Source organism: Doryrhamphus excisus, chromosome 1 (genome assembly GCF_030265055.1).
Source record: "Doryrhamphus excisus isolate RoL2022-K1 chromosome 1, RoL_Dexc_1.0, whole genome shotgun sequence".
Classification (NCBI taxonomy): domain Eukaryota; kingdom Metazoa; phylum Chordata; class Actinopteri; order Syngnathiformes; family Syngnathidae; genus Doryrhamphus; species Doryrhamphus excisus.
In genome coordinates, this window is record NC_080466.1 from 37,963,897 (window position 1) to 37,979,038 (window position 15,142).

The 15,142-nt window shown below is 39.5% G+C and overlaps 1 protein-coding gene across 1 annotated transcript; it reads left to right on the top strand.

Annotated features, from left to right (window-relative positions):
- Window positions 1-545: 545 nt before the first annotated feature.
- On the top strand, window positions 546-10,250 carry wdr1 (WD repeat domain 1). Its single transcript, XM_058091566.1, has 15 exons — window positions 546-713; window positions 2,425-2,546; window positions 2,695-2,785; window positions 2,859-3,006; window positions 3,689-3,869; window positions 4,003-4,080; window positions 4,215-4,295; window positions 4,626-4,859; window positions 5,939-6,026; window positions 6,263-6,419; window positions 7,473-7,560; window positions 7,671-7,781; window positions 8,097-8,270; window positions 8,354-8,498; window positions 9,132-10,250. Exons 1-15 carry the CDS (start codon window positions 698-700, stop codon window positions 9,236-9,238), a joined length of 1,821 nt encoding a protein of 606 aa, XP_057947549.1. The 5' UTR covers window positions 546-697; the 3' UTR covers window positions 9,239-10,250.
- The last annotated feature ends 4,892 nt before the right edge of the window (window positions 10,251-15,142 follow it).

The window sequence follows — 15,142 nt, forward strand, 5'->3', positions numbered from 1 at the left end:
ATTTCATGACATTACAGAGATGCTATAACTTTAAGATGGCGCTCTTTTCCGCAATCCACTTCCCCATGATTTCTTTTGTAATTTCATGTTATCGCAGCACTGCGGAAGTAGGTCATGCATATTAATTTGTTCGCAAATCCCCATTTTGTACGAATTGTACACAAATTGTATACAAATCTAAGACTACTGTTTATAGGTGCACACAATAAAATAAAAATGTGTTAGAACCATGGAAAATGTTAACATACACTGTACATATATTGCAATATATTGCTAACTATTAATTAAATTAGCAATTCTAATAATTTACATATTTACATTGGTGTATTTATTCATATAAATCAATAAAACATTGACTGCTGATTAACAATACGGCAATGATGCTATTGATAGCTCTAAGTAACGCATTGTTAAATATTGTGCAATTTAGGTCAAATTGAGTGGGGTGGGGCTCAGAGTCTGCAGCCTGTAAGACCAGTTTCAGGCTAAAATGATCCCATGTCGTCTGCTGCCTGTAGAGTGGATGACAATGAAGGCGTAGTATGGGAGTTTACCATATATGGACAAAGCCAAGCCGAGTGGCAGCTCTACCTGCTTCCGTGTTTGTACGACCCGGGAGCGCTCGTCTGGGGTGCTGCTGTCTCAACAATTTCCTTCATTTCTACGTGAAACGTTAAGCAAGTGACCAACAGCAACAATGCCGCATGAGCTGAGTGAGTATGTTTGTTGTGTCGACTGAGAGAAAATTCAATCAAAATCTCAGACGATATTATTCATCAGCTCGAGCCAGTCAGCTGGTTAGCATGAAGCTTGCTAAGCTAGCCTCGCCCACAGCTGAATTGATGATTTTGACATTGCATCCCTTACTCTTAAAAATGCTAAAAAATCCACACATCTTCAGTGTATTCACCGGGTTTATTATGCATTATCAGGGTATTAGGGGGTTAAGATTGTTGAGACCCAGCTTGAACTCGAGTGGTTAGCTCGCTGTTTAATGAGCTAGCTTCTGTCACGGTATGGTGTGTTAATGTGCTCACGCGTTGTTATGACATGCTCAGACAGGCTGTCTGACAGACGTGATCGCCCACGGAGGAACTTCCTCAAGGAAACCACACCTTTGGGTGCTTCATTGCCTCCGTCTTAACAGCAACACATTATGTAATGGTTCCTTATAAAACTATTTTGTGCGCAAATCCTAAAAAAATGGACACTATTGTGGCCGATGAGGTAGTTGACGCGTACTGCTATCGTTTTTTGTACCTCCAAAGTATAATAAATATAGGTTTTGGATCTGCAGTTACACCCTCATGTAGTTAGTATTTGTAAAATACAACTGCATTTACCTATTTCTGTTTTGTACTACTGTGACTTTATAGGCCACAGTATTGTATATAGCACTCAATGCACAACCATTGTTACTAAGGGTGCCAGATTCAGACTAAAAGTAGTCGTACTAACATTAACCACACACAACTATAAATAACTACTTTAACTATTACGCCTTGTCTGTACAAAATTAAACCTTAAAGAGGCACAGTACAGTTAAAAGTGAGGAATTGAACTACAACAAAGCATGCTGGGAAACGCACAATATGCCCATTTCACAGCTGCAATCTTTTCCAGATTACACATCTCTCAGATTATGTTTTTTATGTTGATATAAAACACTGCAGCTTTTGCTTGGATGTTGTTTAGATGATGAGGATGAGGAGGTGGTCGGTCAACAATAACCTTATTGAAACAAACAACCATGTCCTAGTATATCCATAGTTTCCCTGTGCCTTTTCCTGGCTCATCCAATCAGCAGTTGGGACATAATTCTGGCTTCAGAAATCGGAAAGTAGAAAATGTATCTGCTTGTGCAGAGGAGAACAGTTCTTCAGTACTTAAATAAGTACTGAAGAACTGTTTTCCTATGCACAAGCACAAGCAGATAAATTTTCTACTTTCTAATTTCCGGGTCTGAGAAATGTATCTTCAGCCATCTTAGACAATTGTCAAAAAAAAATTTAGTTTCTCTCTTTTTCTGTTCTCCACTAATCAGCAGTAGAACATACATAAGTTTCAGCAAATATCAGTTCCCAACAAAAAAGGAGAGGAAAAACAGCTTAAATATAGTATTTAGCCAAAAGAGATGCATGCCAAACTCTTGATGAAATGCACTTAAAAATGACATCTTAAAATGACACCAAACATAATCTCCTCTATTGTGTAGTTGCGTCATCGGGTCGAAAAATACATATGAATACATGTTTCAAAGTGAATGAGTGAATGGGATTGTTGCTAAGAGGCGGAAATTAAAATTGTCAGATTAAACGAAAAAATAGTCGATTGATTAATCGCTTATTAAAAGAACCATTAGTTGCAGCCCCACCTGTAACTATAACTGCACCATAATGACATTTTTTCTGTGTTTATTTTCAGTACGTGTGTTCGCCAGCCTCCCTCAGATGGAAAGGGGCGTTTCCAAAGTGATTGGTGGCGATCCCAAAGGCAACAACTTCCTCTATACCAATGGAAAATGTGTCATCATCAGGAACATCAAGGTAATTACTTCAAAAAGATTTATCGGTTTACCTTGAAAGAAAATCGATATAGACATGACTGTACCCATTCAGAAACAAGCACTTTTAGATGTACTTGGGAATAATATGCATGTGTAATCTGAAGACACGCTTTTTTTTCCTTTTAAAGAACCCTGCCATAGCAGATATTTACACCGAACATGCCCATGCGGTAACTGTTGCCAAGTATGCCCCCAGTGGATTCTACATTGCATCTGGAGGTAACCAATCCATAAGTGAAATCACTGTTCCCTACTGCGTCTACATAGTTTATAAACATAATTATTTGTTTAGATGTATCAGGAAAGATTCGTATCTGGGACACCACCCAGAAAGAACATCTACTCAAGTATGAATATACTCCCATCTCGGGCACGATCAAGGACATTTCTTGGACGGAGGACAGCAAGAGGATGGCCGTTGTTGGCGATGGACGAGAAAAGTAAGGCTTTTCTTTTGAAAGGTGTTAGGTCTGTTACAGTCATTTTGTTGTTAATGTCTTTATGATTATCAGTGATTTTCATGGATAAGGAGTGATATCAGCGAAACAAATCTGAGCAATTTTTGAAAGTGCACAAAAATAGATCAATTTCTTTAAAGGTTTATTTTCTGTTATATCTACTGTATTGGATAATGCCAATGTTTTGTAATTTTATGTCTGCAGGGCTCTAAATAATATTGAACTGTGTTATGAAGTTTGTAAACAGGTTTTCTTTGCTGTAACTATGAAAATATTCAATTTATAAATAAGGAACCCGCTTCAAAAATGCAATTAACCACAATAAACTTGAGATTATTCTATTAATAACACATGAAAACATGTGCCATGTGCCATTGTATGCAAACCAAGGACATATTTTTGATGTTAACCAAAAAAACATGTTAACCAGGGCACACTGTATAAATGTTCCTTTTCCTCCCACATTCATTCATTCATTTTCTACCGCTTATCCTCACGTGGGTCGCGGGGGTGCTGGAGCCTATCCCAGTCTTTGGGCGAGAGGCGGGGTACACCCTGGACTGGTCGCCAGCCAATCACAGGGCACATATAGACAAACAACCATTCACACTCACATTCATACCTATGGATATTATACACAAATATGTTTTATTTCTTCCTGAAGGTTTGGGGCGGTGTTCCTGTGGGACACTGGCGCTTCCGTCGGAGAGGTTTCTGGCCACTCCAAATATATCAACAGCGTAGACATTCGCCCGAAGCGGCCCTACCGCCTGGCCACCGGCAGTGATGACACCTCTGGTTCTTTCTATGAGGGACCTCCCTTCAGATTTAAGTGCACGCTACGTGTGAGTTAAGATCTTGTTATGTTGTCACATCCCGACAGTCCTAAATCAGACACGATACAGGAGCTGTCTGTGTTCAGTTTTGATGGAGGCTGTCATGCCGAGAGGTTACAAATTGCATATCTTCTACTGACAGGATCACTGCCAGTTTGTCAACTGCGTTCGTTTCTCTCCTGATGGAAGTCGCTTTGCCACGGCTGGAGCTGATGGCCAGGTAAGCATACTCCTGATGGGACATTTCCATGACCTCAACAAAACCATGACTGATTATCACATCACATTATGATGTAATGATAATGAATGTAAACCTTTCTAATGAATTGTTATAACTGAATTTCATTTACTCAGATTTTTGTCTATGATGGTGGCAATGCTGAGCGTGTCTGCGCCCTTGGAGAGGAAAAGGCTCACAAAGGAGGAGTCTATGCTGTAAGTTGGGTCCATCTCACTTATATATATATATATATATATTTTTTTTAATGTTAGCATAGTCCAAACTGCACTTTTTTGTATCCTGAAGAGACATTTTGTTTCCACAAATCACTTGATGTGTCAAAAATTCAAGTAAATTCATCACATGAGCCTGTAGTGAGGTGGTCCTGAAGGATTAAGTAGATAGTTTCAATATTGGACTAGTGGGAGAGACCTACTTTGAAGGTCAACACATGGTACGCCACTGGCAATGGTGGAAAAGTTATCTATAGTGAATTGAAGTTCTAAGATGTCACCTTATCACCCTTCTTTTCTTTTGCCGCCCAGCTAAGCTGGAGCCCGGACAGCTCCCAGCTGATATCTGCCTCAGGGGACAAAACTGTCAAACTCTGGGATGTTGGTGCAGGTACTGCGGTCACCACCTTCACTATGGGCAAGGATGTAACGGACCAGCAGCTGGGCTGTCTGTGGCAGAACGAACACCTCCTCAGCATCTCCCTGTCAGGCTACATTAACTACTTGGACAAGAACAACCCTGATCGGCCCATACGCACCATCAAGGTCAGAACAACTGAAACTGCACTCTTTACAATTTGCTTCAAATGTGTAAACTTGATTAGTGAGAGAATCATTTAAAATTGGCACATCTGGATACCTCACAGGGGAGGGCAGGGTCCTAATTTTATGTCTTTGTAAGCTTTGTATAAAATCACACTAAAGAGTCAATGCTGGCCATGCACCCTTACCATGTTGCCTCTGATTTTATTTATTTTTTTTGACAAATCCACCTCAAACTTTTAATGCTAGGAGTCCACTGGGCTGGTGCCAGTTTGTGCCAAAAATTATGTAATTGGTGTGTAGTGGCTCGCTTTAGCGCCGAATTAATGTTCGCTCGGCATGTTGCCATGTCGCCATTATTCAGCGACACAGTGAGCCACTATGTGCCAATCACATAATCTTTGGTGCGAACTGGCACCAACTGGCGCTGGCCCAGGTGACTCATTGGTGCAACTTGGCTCGCGCCATTACATTCCAGTGGATTCCAATAGACAGATTGTTTGCGACATTTGGTTCCACTTGGATTGCATCAATTGATGCAACAAAGATTTTAAACATTTTGAAATTTTCTTGCCACCAAACTAAATTTTTGCCACCGTTACGGGCCATCACGAGCCAGTTGGGAGGCAGTTTGAGCCACTGCAAGCCACTAGGCACCTTATTGGCGACACTAGGCGCCGGAGCAAATTGCATTGGCACAAACTGGCACCAACTGGCGCCGGCCCAGTTGACTCTTAGCATTAAAGCAACAAAGTTTGACCCCTTCACTCGGATTGATGTGAGATTTTGTACACAGCTTTTAGGGGTTGGTAAAATTTGTGCAATATTTGTTGGAAAACTTGGCCACCATCAAGCAAAACATTTTTGCACGGATTTGAATTAGCAACTAGTTGTCCATTCATTGAGTCATTGAATTTATATATAATGAGGTTGTCTTTCAAAAACATTTTGAGCACAACCAATAGAGGCACCACACATTTTTTGAGGACAAAAAAAATGAGGACAGAACTTGTTTGTAGGCAACCAAATTGTTCTTACATGGCTGAGATTACAAGAAAACCTCTTGTCCTATTACTTTACAGGGCCACAGCAAATCCATCCAGTGTGTTACAGTTCACAGGAGTGATGGACGACCAGTCATCTACTCCGGGAGTCATGATGGACACATCAATATCCTCCATGATCTGTTTCAAAAGGTTACACTAAATGTACATTACACACTCAACGAAGACTATGGTTGGTGTGTTTCTTTAGGACAGTGAAAGTGCAGGAGTGTAGCATCACAACATTTGTAGAAAAGGTCAATATGTTTGGCATTTTGGGGTCGGAGTACCCACAATCTGTCTTGTTTCCCAGCAACATTACATCGACAGTATGTCCTCACTTTCCCTTAACATTCGCCTCACATTACTGGGATGCAGAAACTGGTGAGAACGATTGTTTCTCAGGGAAGGGCCACAGCAACCTGGTGAGCCAAATGGTGGTCAATGACAGTGAAGAGCTGGCGACGTGCAGCATGGATGACACGGCGCGCTACACAAACGTCAACAAGAAGGATTACAGGTATGGTTTATATGCATAGTTAAGTTAAGTTAAGGCACTGCTTGAAATGACACAAGTCAAAGTGTGTGTATAGTGAAAGTTAGTTTTATCAGGTGTGAATCTATTATGGGATATAATACATATAGTATATTGTATACAGAGTAGTGAAAAAATTAATAGTCACATACATTTGCCCCTTGCTATTTACAGTTCAAACATTGTTCCCTCACTGTGTTGCTTTTTTCAAAAAAGTAATAATAATACATTTTATTTGTATAGCGCTTTTTAAAATACTCTTTACAGAAAACACTTTACAGAAAAATGGAGTAAAAACAAGCAATCAGTGTAAAAGACACGTTAAAATACAACATGAGTAAAAGCGGGTAAATAAATTTATTGTAAATAAATTATTGCTGTCTTGTGGTTAACTATGGAATATTGGTAAAAAAAAAATTAATATAGAAAATGGATGGATGGAGGTTGTATGTAGTAGTCTGGTCACTAGGTGTCAGTAATATTACATTACACTACATAGTGAAAAAAGTTCTCCAATTGGAAGTGGTACATTTTTGGATACTTTCTTCCTTCTTTCCCATGCTCTTTTTGAAACCCTTTTTTTTAAGTTTAGAATAAATAAATTGGTGGCTAACTAGTTGCTTGGTAGCATGTTATGTCCATGCAGGGATCCCATAGCCTGGACATTACAGTTGTGGAATGTAGTGTAAACAAAGAGTGTAACTATAACTATAGTAGTATTATTACATGCATTGAGGGCGTTAATAATGGTAAAATTGTATTTCGGTCATCATAGAGCATAGAAAACCCAACTACAAAAATATACCATTTATTAATATTTAGTCATACTTTGTGGAAATTCGCTTATCACTGTTGGGGTGTGGAGTATCGTAAAATATTTTGAGTATGCCAGTTGGGCTATAATGTCATTTACAGCCATGTATGTGTATTTTATTTCTATTATATTTTTAGATATTCTAAGAAGTCCAAACATATACACTTTCGAAGTATAAATATTTCTAGCATATACTGTAAATAACCAGAAATATTGGTTTTCAGTGGCTCTGATGTGGTGAAAATGGATTCCCAGCCGAAAAGCATCTCTGCAGCAGCAGGAGGCCTGTCACTGGTCGTCTGCATTGGGCAGGTAATCCTTTTGCTTTAATAAACGCTTCTATAGACAAAGTAGGATGACTTCTCCTTTATAAGAATGGAACTTATGCTAATTTATTTAGCATGTTTTCTTGCTTTTCACAGGTTGTCTTAATGAAAGATAAACGAAAAGTCTTCACTTTAGATAACCTTGGCTATGAACCTGAAGTAGGAGCTCTCAACCCTTCAGGCTGCACTGCCGCCGTGGGAGGAGCAGTAAGTGGACACCGAAGAATCGAGATTGTTTTCGTAACCTTAATTCACAAGAACACATTATCAGCAATACTTAGCTATCTGTTTAAATAGCCATCAATGCAGTAACCACAGATGGTAAATTGAACATGAAGTGATGTAAATGGAATCACATAGACGGGAAAATTACAACAGTGACGATTGTCAACAGCTGGTAGCGTAGTTCATTATTGGTAGTAAAACGCCCCATCGGTGCTGCTTAGTCACTGTTGTGTTTGCAGGGAGCACAAGCCATCACATATTTCATTGCTCCTTTCTTCTGTCTTGCTCTCTCCTCAGGATGGTACAATCCGTCTGTACTCGGTCCAGAGCGGCACTCTGAAGGATGAGGGTAAAACCATACAGGTTAAAGGGGCAGTCACAGCTATGGCTTACTCCAACGACGGAGCCTATTTGGCTGTCATCGATGAGAAGAAAGTGGCCACAGCCTTTAATGTGGCAGACGGCTACTCGGTAATTTCCCATCTGGTGTTGTCTTAATCATTGTTAAAATTATAATTTAAGGGTCTTCTTTTTTTTTTTTTCTCCCCCTCAAGGTCAAAAATGAGTTTTATGGACACCATGCAAAACCAGTGACCTTGGCGTGGTCCCCTGATAATGACCACTTTGCAACTGGAGGCATGGACATGATGGTTTATATCTGGACTGTTAGTGATGCAGACAAGCGGATGAAGCTGTCAGGTAGGCCGTACGAGCTGATGCATACAGTATATACTCATAAACAGTCGAAATCAAAGTGACACAACAAAAGCTTAAGCCAATCACAACACCAGTCACTTAGTCAAGCAATAGTAAATTAATCAATCATGGTGCGATTGGCGCAATCAAACAACATAAAATACGACTGGTGTGAGCATTTTAGTGAAAAACTTGTCAACACACTGGAAATTGTTCAATATAACAGTCAAAGAACAAAGAACACTAAAGCCATCGCACAGCAACTTAACACCTATAATAAATGAGAACCAAGATGAGTTTAAACAAAGTAATTATAGTTTTCCAATGGTACATTGCGTGTTATTAAAGCATTTCACTGGAGTACAAGCGGCACAGAAAATAGACGGATGGATGCTGCTGCAATGCTGCTTCTGTCCTCCTGAGTGAGCCCAGCAGGAGGCTGACGTCATTGCAGCGCTGGCACCAATGAATACCTTGCTCAGACACAATGCATTATGAGAAAAAATAAAAATACTTGGCTTTTTTTATTGATACTAGTATCAAGTATTGATACTTAATAGTATATTTCTTACGATGCTCGGCCCAGTTTTGAGTTTTTAAGTTCTACTGACAAGCCTTTTTTTGTGATGTCTGCAGACTGTCACAGGTTGCACCATGTTAGCGGCCTGGCCTGGACCGACGAGAACACTCTGGTCACCACCTCCCATGATGCCAGCATCAAGCAGTGGACTATTACATACTAAGCAGCAGGCGGACAATCCAATCCACTTTATTCATATACCACATTTTATAAACACTGTTTCCAAAGTGCTGCACAAAATAATAAACAATACGTAAAAAAATACAAAATCAATGTAGTAAACATAATAAAAACACACATTTGAGACATTAAAAACATTGAAAAGAACAGAAACAATAAATCAGAGAAGTAGTTAAAAGTTAACTTAGTAAAAACTAAGATAAGTAAAACCAATCCAAAATAAACAAACTCAGGCCGAGTTAAAAGGCAAAAAATAAAAGTGGGCTTTCCACTGTGGGAGCCGTTCTGAATGGGGGGAGTGTGTTCCATAACTTGGGGCCGATAACAGACCCTTGGTCTTAAGTTTCGACTTGGGCACCAAGAGTTGGAACTGGCCTTCGGACCTCAATGACCGCGCTGGCGTGTAAATTTGGATGAGGTCTGAGATGCATTTGAGGGGCCAACCCATTCAACGCCTTTAAAAACAAACAGTAAAATATTCAAATCAATTCTAAAACGAGCAGGCAACCGGTGCAAGGAGGCTAAAATTGGGGTCCTGGGCTTTGGGTACCAGTGTAATTAAGGCATTAGGGCACTCATTGAGCTATAAAGAGTTTTGAGCCAACCAGAACTTGACGTCAAGTTCTGGTTTCTCGAGTGGTTTAGCACTCGAGAAACAGGAAAAGCACCCACATCTCCAGGGACAGGGACTACTGTAGAATTCCATATTTCCATCTTTTATTTTTTTTTTGCACTAAATCGAAATGGTGGGTGGTTTTTTTTTTTGGTGTCTGTAAACATCTGAATTGTAAACGGTTGTGGTAAAAAGACAAAAAAAAAATAATTTTAATGAAAGCAATCACAGAATTGTCTAATGAAATAAGCGAATTTTGCAGCGAGTGTGTTTCGGACCCGGCTCAACATTCCAAAAAGTATAATAACACTTGTCAGTGTTGTTTTAACACAATAAAGACATTTCATCTTTTGCTTACATTCCTGACATGCAAAGTCCTCGATATGGTTGCCTGCCGTGTTTTCTTTTGAAAGGGGATGGGGGGTTCTCAGCACCATTCATAGAACTTCCTCTTGGACAACAGGACCGTGTGGAACTGATTTTTTTTTTTATAAACTTCCCTTGCCATCCATCCTCAAATGTTCTCTATGGGATTTAAATCGGGAGTAACATGCAGGAGTGATATTTCCCCCGAAGAAGTCTTGTGAACTGCAGTGTTGTCCTGTTGAAGAACCCACACAGTCATGAGGGATGCCCACTACAATATGTCAATGTAACCTTCGCCGTTTGACGACCCTGCACCAACTGAAGCTCCAGTGTTCCACCTAATGAAAAAACACCCCGGATCATAATGGATCCCGTCCACTGGGCCGTGTAGAAAGCATCTTGAGGTTGGATCTCGTTGTCATGCCAGTGACGTTGGAAGCCATCTTGACCGTCAAGGTTACATTTCTTCTCATCAGATAATAAAACGCGTTTAGGTGTACCTTATAGTGCGGGAAAATACAGTATTTATGAATTTTGAAGCTTTATGTAATTCAAGGAGCATTTTAATAATTTAAACCGTATTTATAAATCCTAATCAATCACATGGATTCAATTTCTGGTTTTAATTATGGTTTACATAAAACTATTTCTGTGCATTGTTTGGAGCCATGATGTGCCGCTCTACTGGTCTTTCCGGAATCTCCACAACAACACGCTGCCTCTCCCTGTGCACGCTTTGACCATGTGGACTCTTGTACCTTGGCAACATCATGAATCATCACATGTTTCCTTGTAATGTGGATTGCTTAGTAAAAGACTAAAACAACTCATCCACCCACCGCAGATTTATGTTAATTGTGAAAGGAGCGCTGGAAGGTCAACCGGGGACAAAACCTTCATCCCGGAAGGCCCGGAATCACCCTTTCTCAGCACCATCTCAGCATGTTTATGTCTAACTAACGGTAATTTATGATTCAAGCTTTCTCAAGAAGGGAGATTATCTTCAGCCACATCATGTACGCTGAAGAACGTTTGCTTCTTATCTTGGCGTCCATATATCCCCCCTCGCAAGAGCCCACATGACTTGTGTTCCTTGTGTCCTGTTCTGGTTTATAGTCCTCTGGAGCCGCTGATTCCCGCTTGGAAATATCTCTTCCTACAGTCGTTTATCTTGGAATGAATCAACTGTATTTGTGTTAGTAATACCGCGAGTCTACCGTGGGTCTAGCTTCAAGTTTCATAAGCACTGACAACACAACATGAGGTGTGCAAGCTGGTCTGTGGTATGTGATTGTGGTCGCCATGGCAACGTCCGAGCTATTAGCCTGATTTTAAGCCAGTTCATCCTCATCGAATTCATTCATTTTGTGCCGTTTATCCTCACGAGGGTCACGGGGGTGCTGGAGCCTATCCCAGCTGTCTTCGGGCAAGAGCCAATCAGAGGGCACATATAGACAAACAACCATTCACACTCACGTTCATACCTATGGACAATTTGGAGTCGCGACTTAACCTAGCATGTTTTTGGAATGTGGGAGGAAACCGGAGTACCCGCAGAAAACCCACACATGCACGGGGAAGAGACATGCAAACTCCACACAGAAATAGCCGTGGGTGGAATTGAACTCAGGTCTTGTAGCTGACAATGCACAAGATCATCATCAAAATTACTGATTTGTTCATGTAATGCTCGCACAACAATGAACAACTTTGTGTTTGTCTCCTTTATTTTGTGTTTTACTCCCTGCACTGTGCAGGCCTCATATAATGAGGCGTTCGAGTGCACTGTGTAATTCTAGCATTCTAACCTAGCATGTTTTTGGAATATGGTAGGAAACCGGAGTCCCCGGAGAAAACCCACGCATGCACGGGGAGAACATGCAAACTCCACATAGATATACCCGAGGGTGGAATTGAACTTTGGTCTACAAGCTGTGTGGCCTGCACGCTAAACACTCCCTCCAACGTGCAGCCACCCCTCCTTTATTTTATAGGTAAATTAAATTAGCCTACTGGTTCTCATGTGATTATGTCATTCTTTGTGGCACGCCAGCAGTACTCTGGCTGAGGAAGCTGCAGGATTGAGGAATCTGGTGAGTTTTCCCAATATATCTTTCCATTTTAATGAGAAGGCTACTAAATGAAATTAGGGTTATCCCTGCAATATGAAGAACAATATTGTGACGACAAGCTCCTTGGCTTAGGCAGCAGAGTGGTCATCTCCCAACCTCAAGGTTGTGGATCTGATCCTCGGTGCCCCTTGTGACCAAGATGCTGAATTTCTTTTGCCATTTTAGCACAAAAAATTGTTATAAATGGATATTTCCTAATACAATAGTATTGCTGCCTACAGAGAACATACTAACTCCTTATTTCTAAAATCACAAATACTTCAACTTGCTGATATGGTTCATCTTCAAACAGCTAAAATAATGCATAAGGCTAAAAATAACCAATTACCCAAAAATGTCATCCAATACTTCTCTACAAGAGAGGAGAAATATGATCTCAGGGAAGAACATTTGAAACACTTATATGCTAGGACTACGTTAAAAAGCCATAGCATTTCAGTATGTGGAATCAAACTATGGAATGGATTGAGTAAGGAAATCAAACAATGCACAACGATGAGCCAATTCAAGAAACAATACAAGCAGTTGATGTTTGCAAAAATTAAAATTAAAATTAAAATTAAAATTAAAATTAAAATTAAAATTAAAATTAAAATTAAAATTAAAATTAAAATTAAAATTAAAATTAAAATTAAAATTAAAATTAAAATTAAAATTAAAATTAAAATTAAAATTAAAATTAAAATTAAAATTAAAATTATGAAAGCAGGAAGTGAACAAATGTAACAGTTACTGATTGTAAAAGTACCAGATGGAGGGGTAGGATTTAATAAGCTTTGCTTCTTCCTACTCCTTTTGGACATGTGGAACTGGGAACTGATTATGTGATGCATTCAATTGTAATCTGATGCATGTTCAAATGAAATTAAACCATTACCATATATTCATATACACTAGTCATGAGAGTCAGCGGGCTAACAAAAAAACCTTAAACCAGAGGTCTGAAATTCGCGGCCCGCAGGCCAAATGCGGCCCACGAGACGCTAGTTTGAGGCCCCCCTGCCTTGATATGAAAGTTTAATTTGTTAATTTGCTTCATTCGTATTTTGATTTGCTTACTTATTTTTCCATCTTATTTTGTGTCGAAAAATAAAAAAATAACATGAAACGTTTATTTAATAATAAATAAAAAATAATTTGTTCATTTGTTTTTTGATTTGCTTATTTATTTTTCCATCTTATTTTGTGTCAAAAACTAAAAATTAACATTAAACATTATTTAATAATTTAATAAGAAATAAAAATTAATCTGATGCATGTTCAAATGAAATAAAACCATTACCATTACCAATAGTATAGATAAACAATGCTCCAAATACAGGTGATGTCTCACTTTATTTCTCCTTTAAGGAGAAACATATGGTAAACATTTTTAGACTTCTGAGCTGTAGAAAAGCAGTAAAATCTTCCTCTGGGTTCTATTTGGAAGGCAGGTTTCTGCAACTTTTTATTGTTGTGCATTTTGCAATGTACTAAGTTTGATTTTAAATGCAGCCGATGGCATATTCCATGATGAACAGTGCCAACATTTTCAATGCACGCCTTTAGGACTGGAGTGTTTTTTGGCAGCACATCAACATTGCACGCTATCCACATTGCACACAGAGGTAGAGGCATGTCTGTTGTTGTGTTGGAGAAAGTGCAGTATTTCGTGGAATCCCACTGTGGGCTCACAATGAGAAATGTAATACTTGTGTTACCCAGGTTCCAAGCTTGGGAAAGGCTGTCTCTCAGGAGGGGGGGTTGTGACCCTAAGAGTCTTAGGTTCATTACTGTGCCGTATATCAGCTCAAAGAACCCACTTGTTATTGTTACTTTCGACCACATCTATTTGGAAGTGTAGTAGAACTTTATGTGGTATTTGCACCTTTCTTCATGGTTGCACATTTGGTCATTTAAGAACACTAAAATAAAGCCAAGCGAGGATAAAGCAATCATTCATGAGAGGAAAAAACTGCCCCCAGGAGATAGCTCAGCTGCTACGTGCCCCACATAGCAGCACCAGCAGCAGAAACGCCCCTACTGTAGTTAACGTATTTTATGTTGTACAGTAAATCAAGACATCTTTTACAAAACTCCTATCAGTCAGCCAACAAATCAGGACTCTTTTGTGGACAAAGGCACATGCAAAAAGACTAAAAAAAAAAAAAAAACTCCATTGGAACATGGATGAGCAGAGACGGAATGCTCCAATATCTGATGGTAAGAGGAGGAGCATTGTTGCCTCAATCTACCTTTGATTATCTCAACCCTGTAAATGAAGAACAGAATACGATGAGTACATTCATCGGCGTAGCAAAGTGATGCCTCAGCGGTTGTTTTACTACCTTGTTTATGAGAACATTATACTCTTTGCACAAAGACTTTTATTTGTTCTTGGTTGTGATTTGCAAAAGAAATAACCACGGGAACGGTAATCTTTTCTTAGTGTTTTTGCAGCAAAGTAGCCTCCAGCATGTTTCCAACATGTGGCTCACAGATGGACATTTTTCCCCTTTATTTGCTTCCTATATTTGGGAACTCATGCACTCAAAATTTCTATCATGTTCACTATTTGTACTATTAACTTATAGTTAATAGTGATTCATATAAATAAATGATACTTTTGGTTATGCAATGTACAATCCTGACGGCTCAGTTGTGGTTTGATTTGCTGCCAATTTTCTATCCCGCCTATTATCCTGTCCACAGTGACGCTGAGTTGAATGAATGGGAAGGAACACTTTTTTTTTTTTTCCCATGGAGGCTGGCAAAAATACAAGACGATAACCGTGGA

Coding starts and splice junctions, on each gene's coding strand:
- wdr1 (XM_058091566.1), top strand. Junction 3,007..3,688: donor GTTGGCGATGGACGAGAAAA/GTAAGGCTTTTC, acceptor TTCTTCCTGAAG/GTTTGGGGCGGTGTTCCTGT. Junction 4,860..5,938: donor GGCCCATACGCACCATCAAG/GTCAGAACAACT, acceptor ATTACTTTACAG/GGCCACAGCAAATCCATCCA.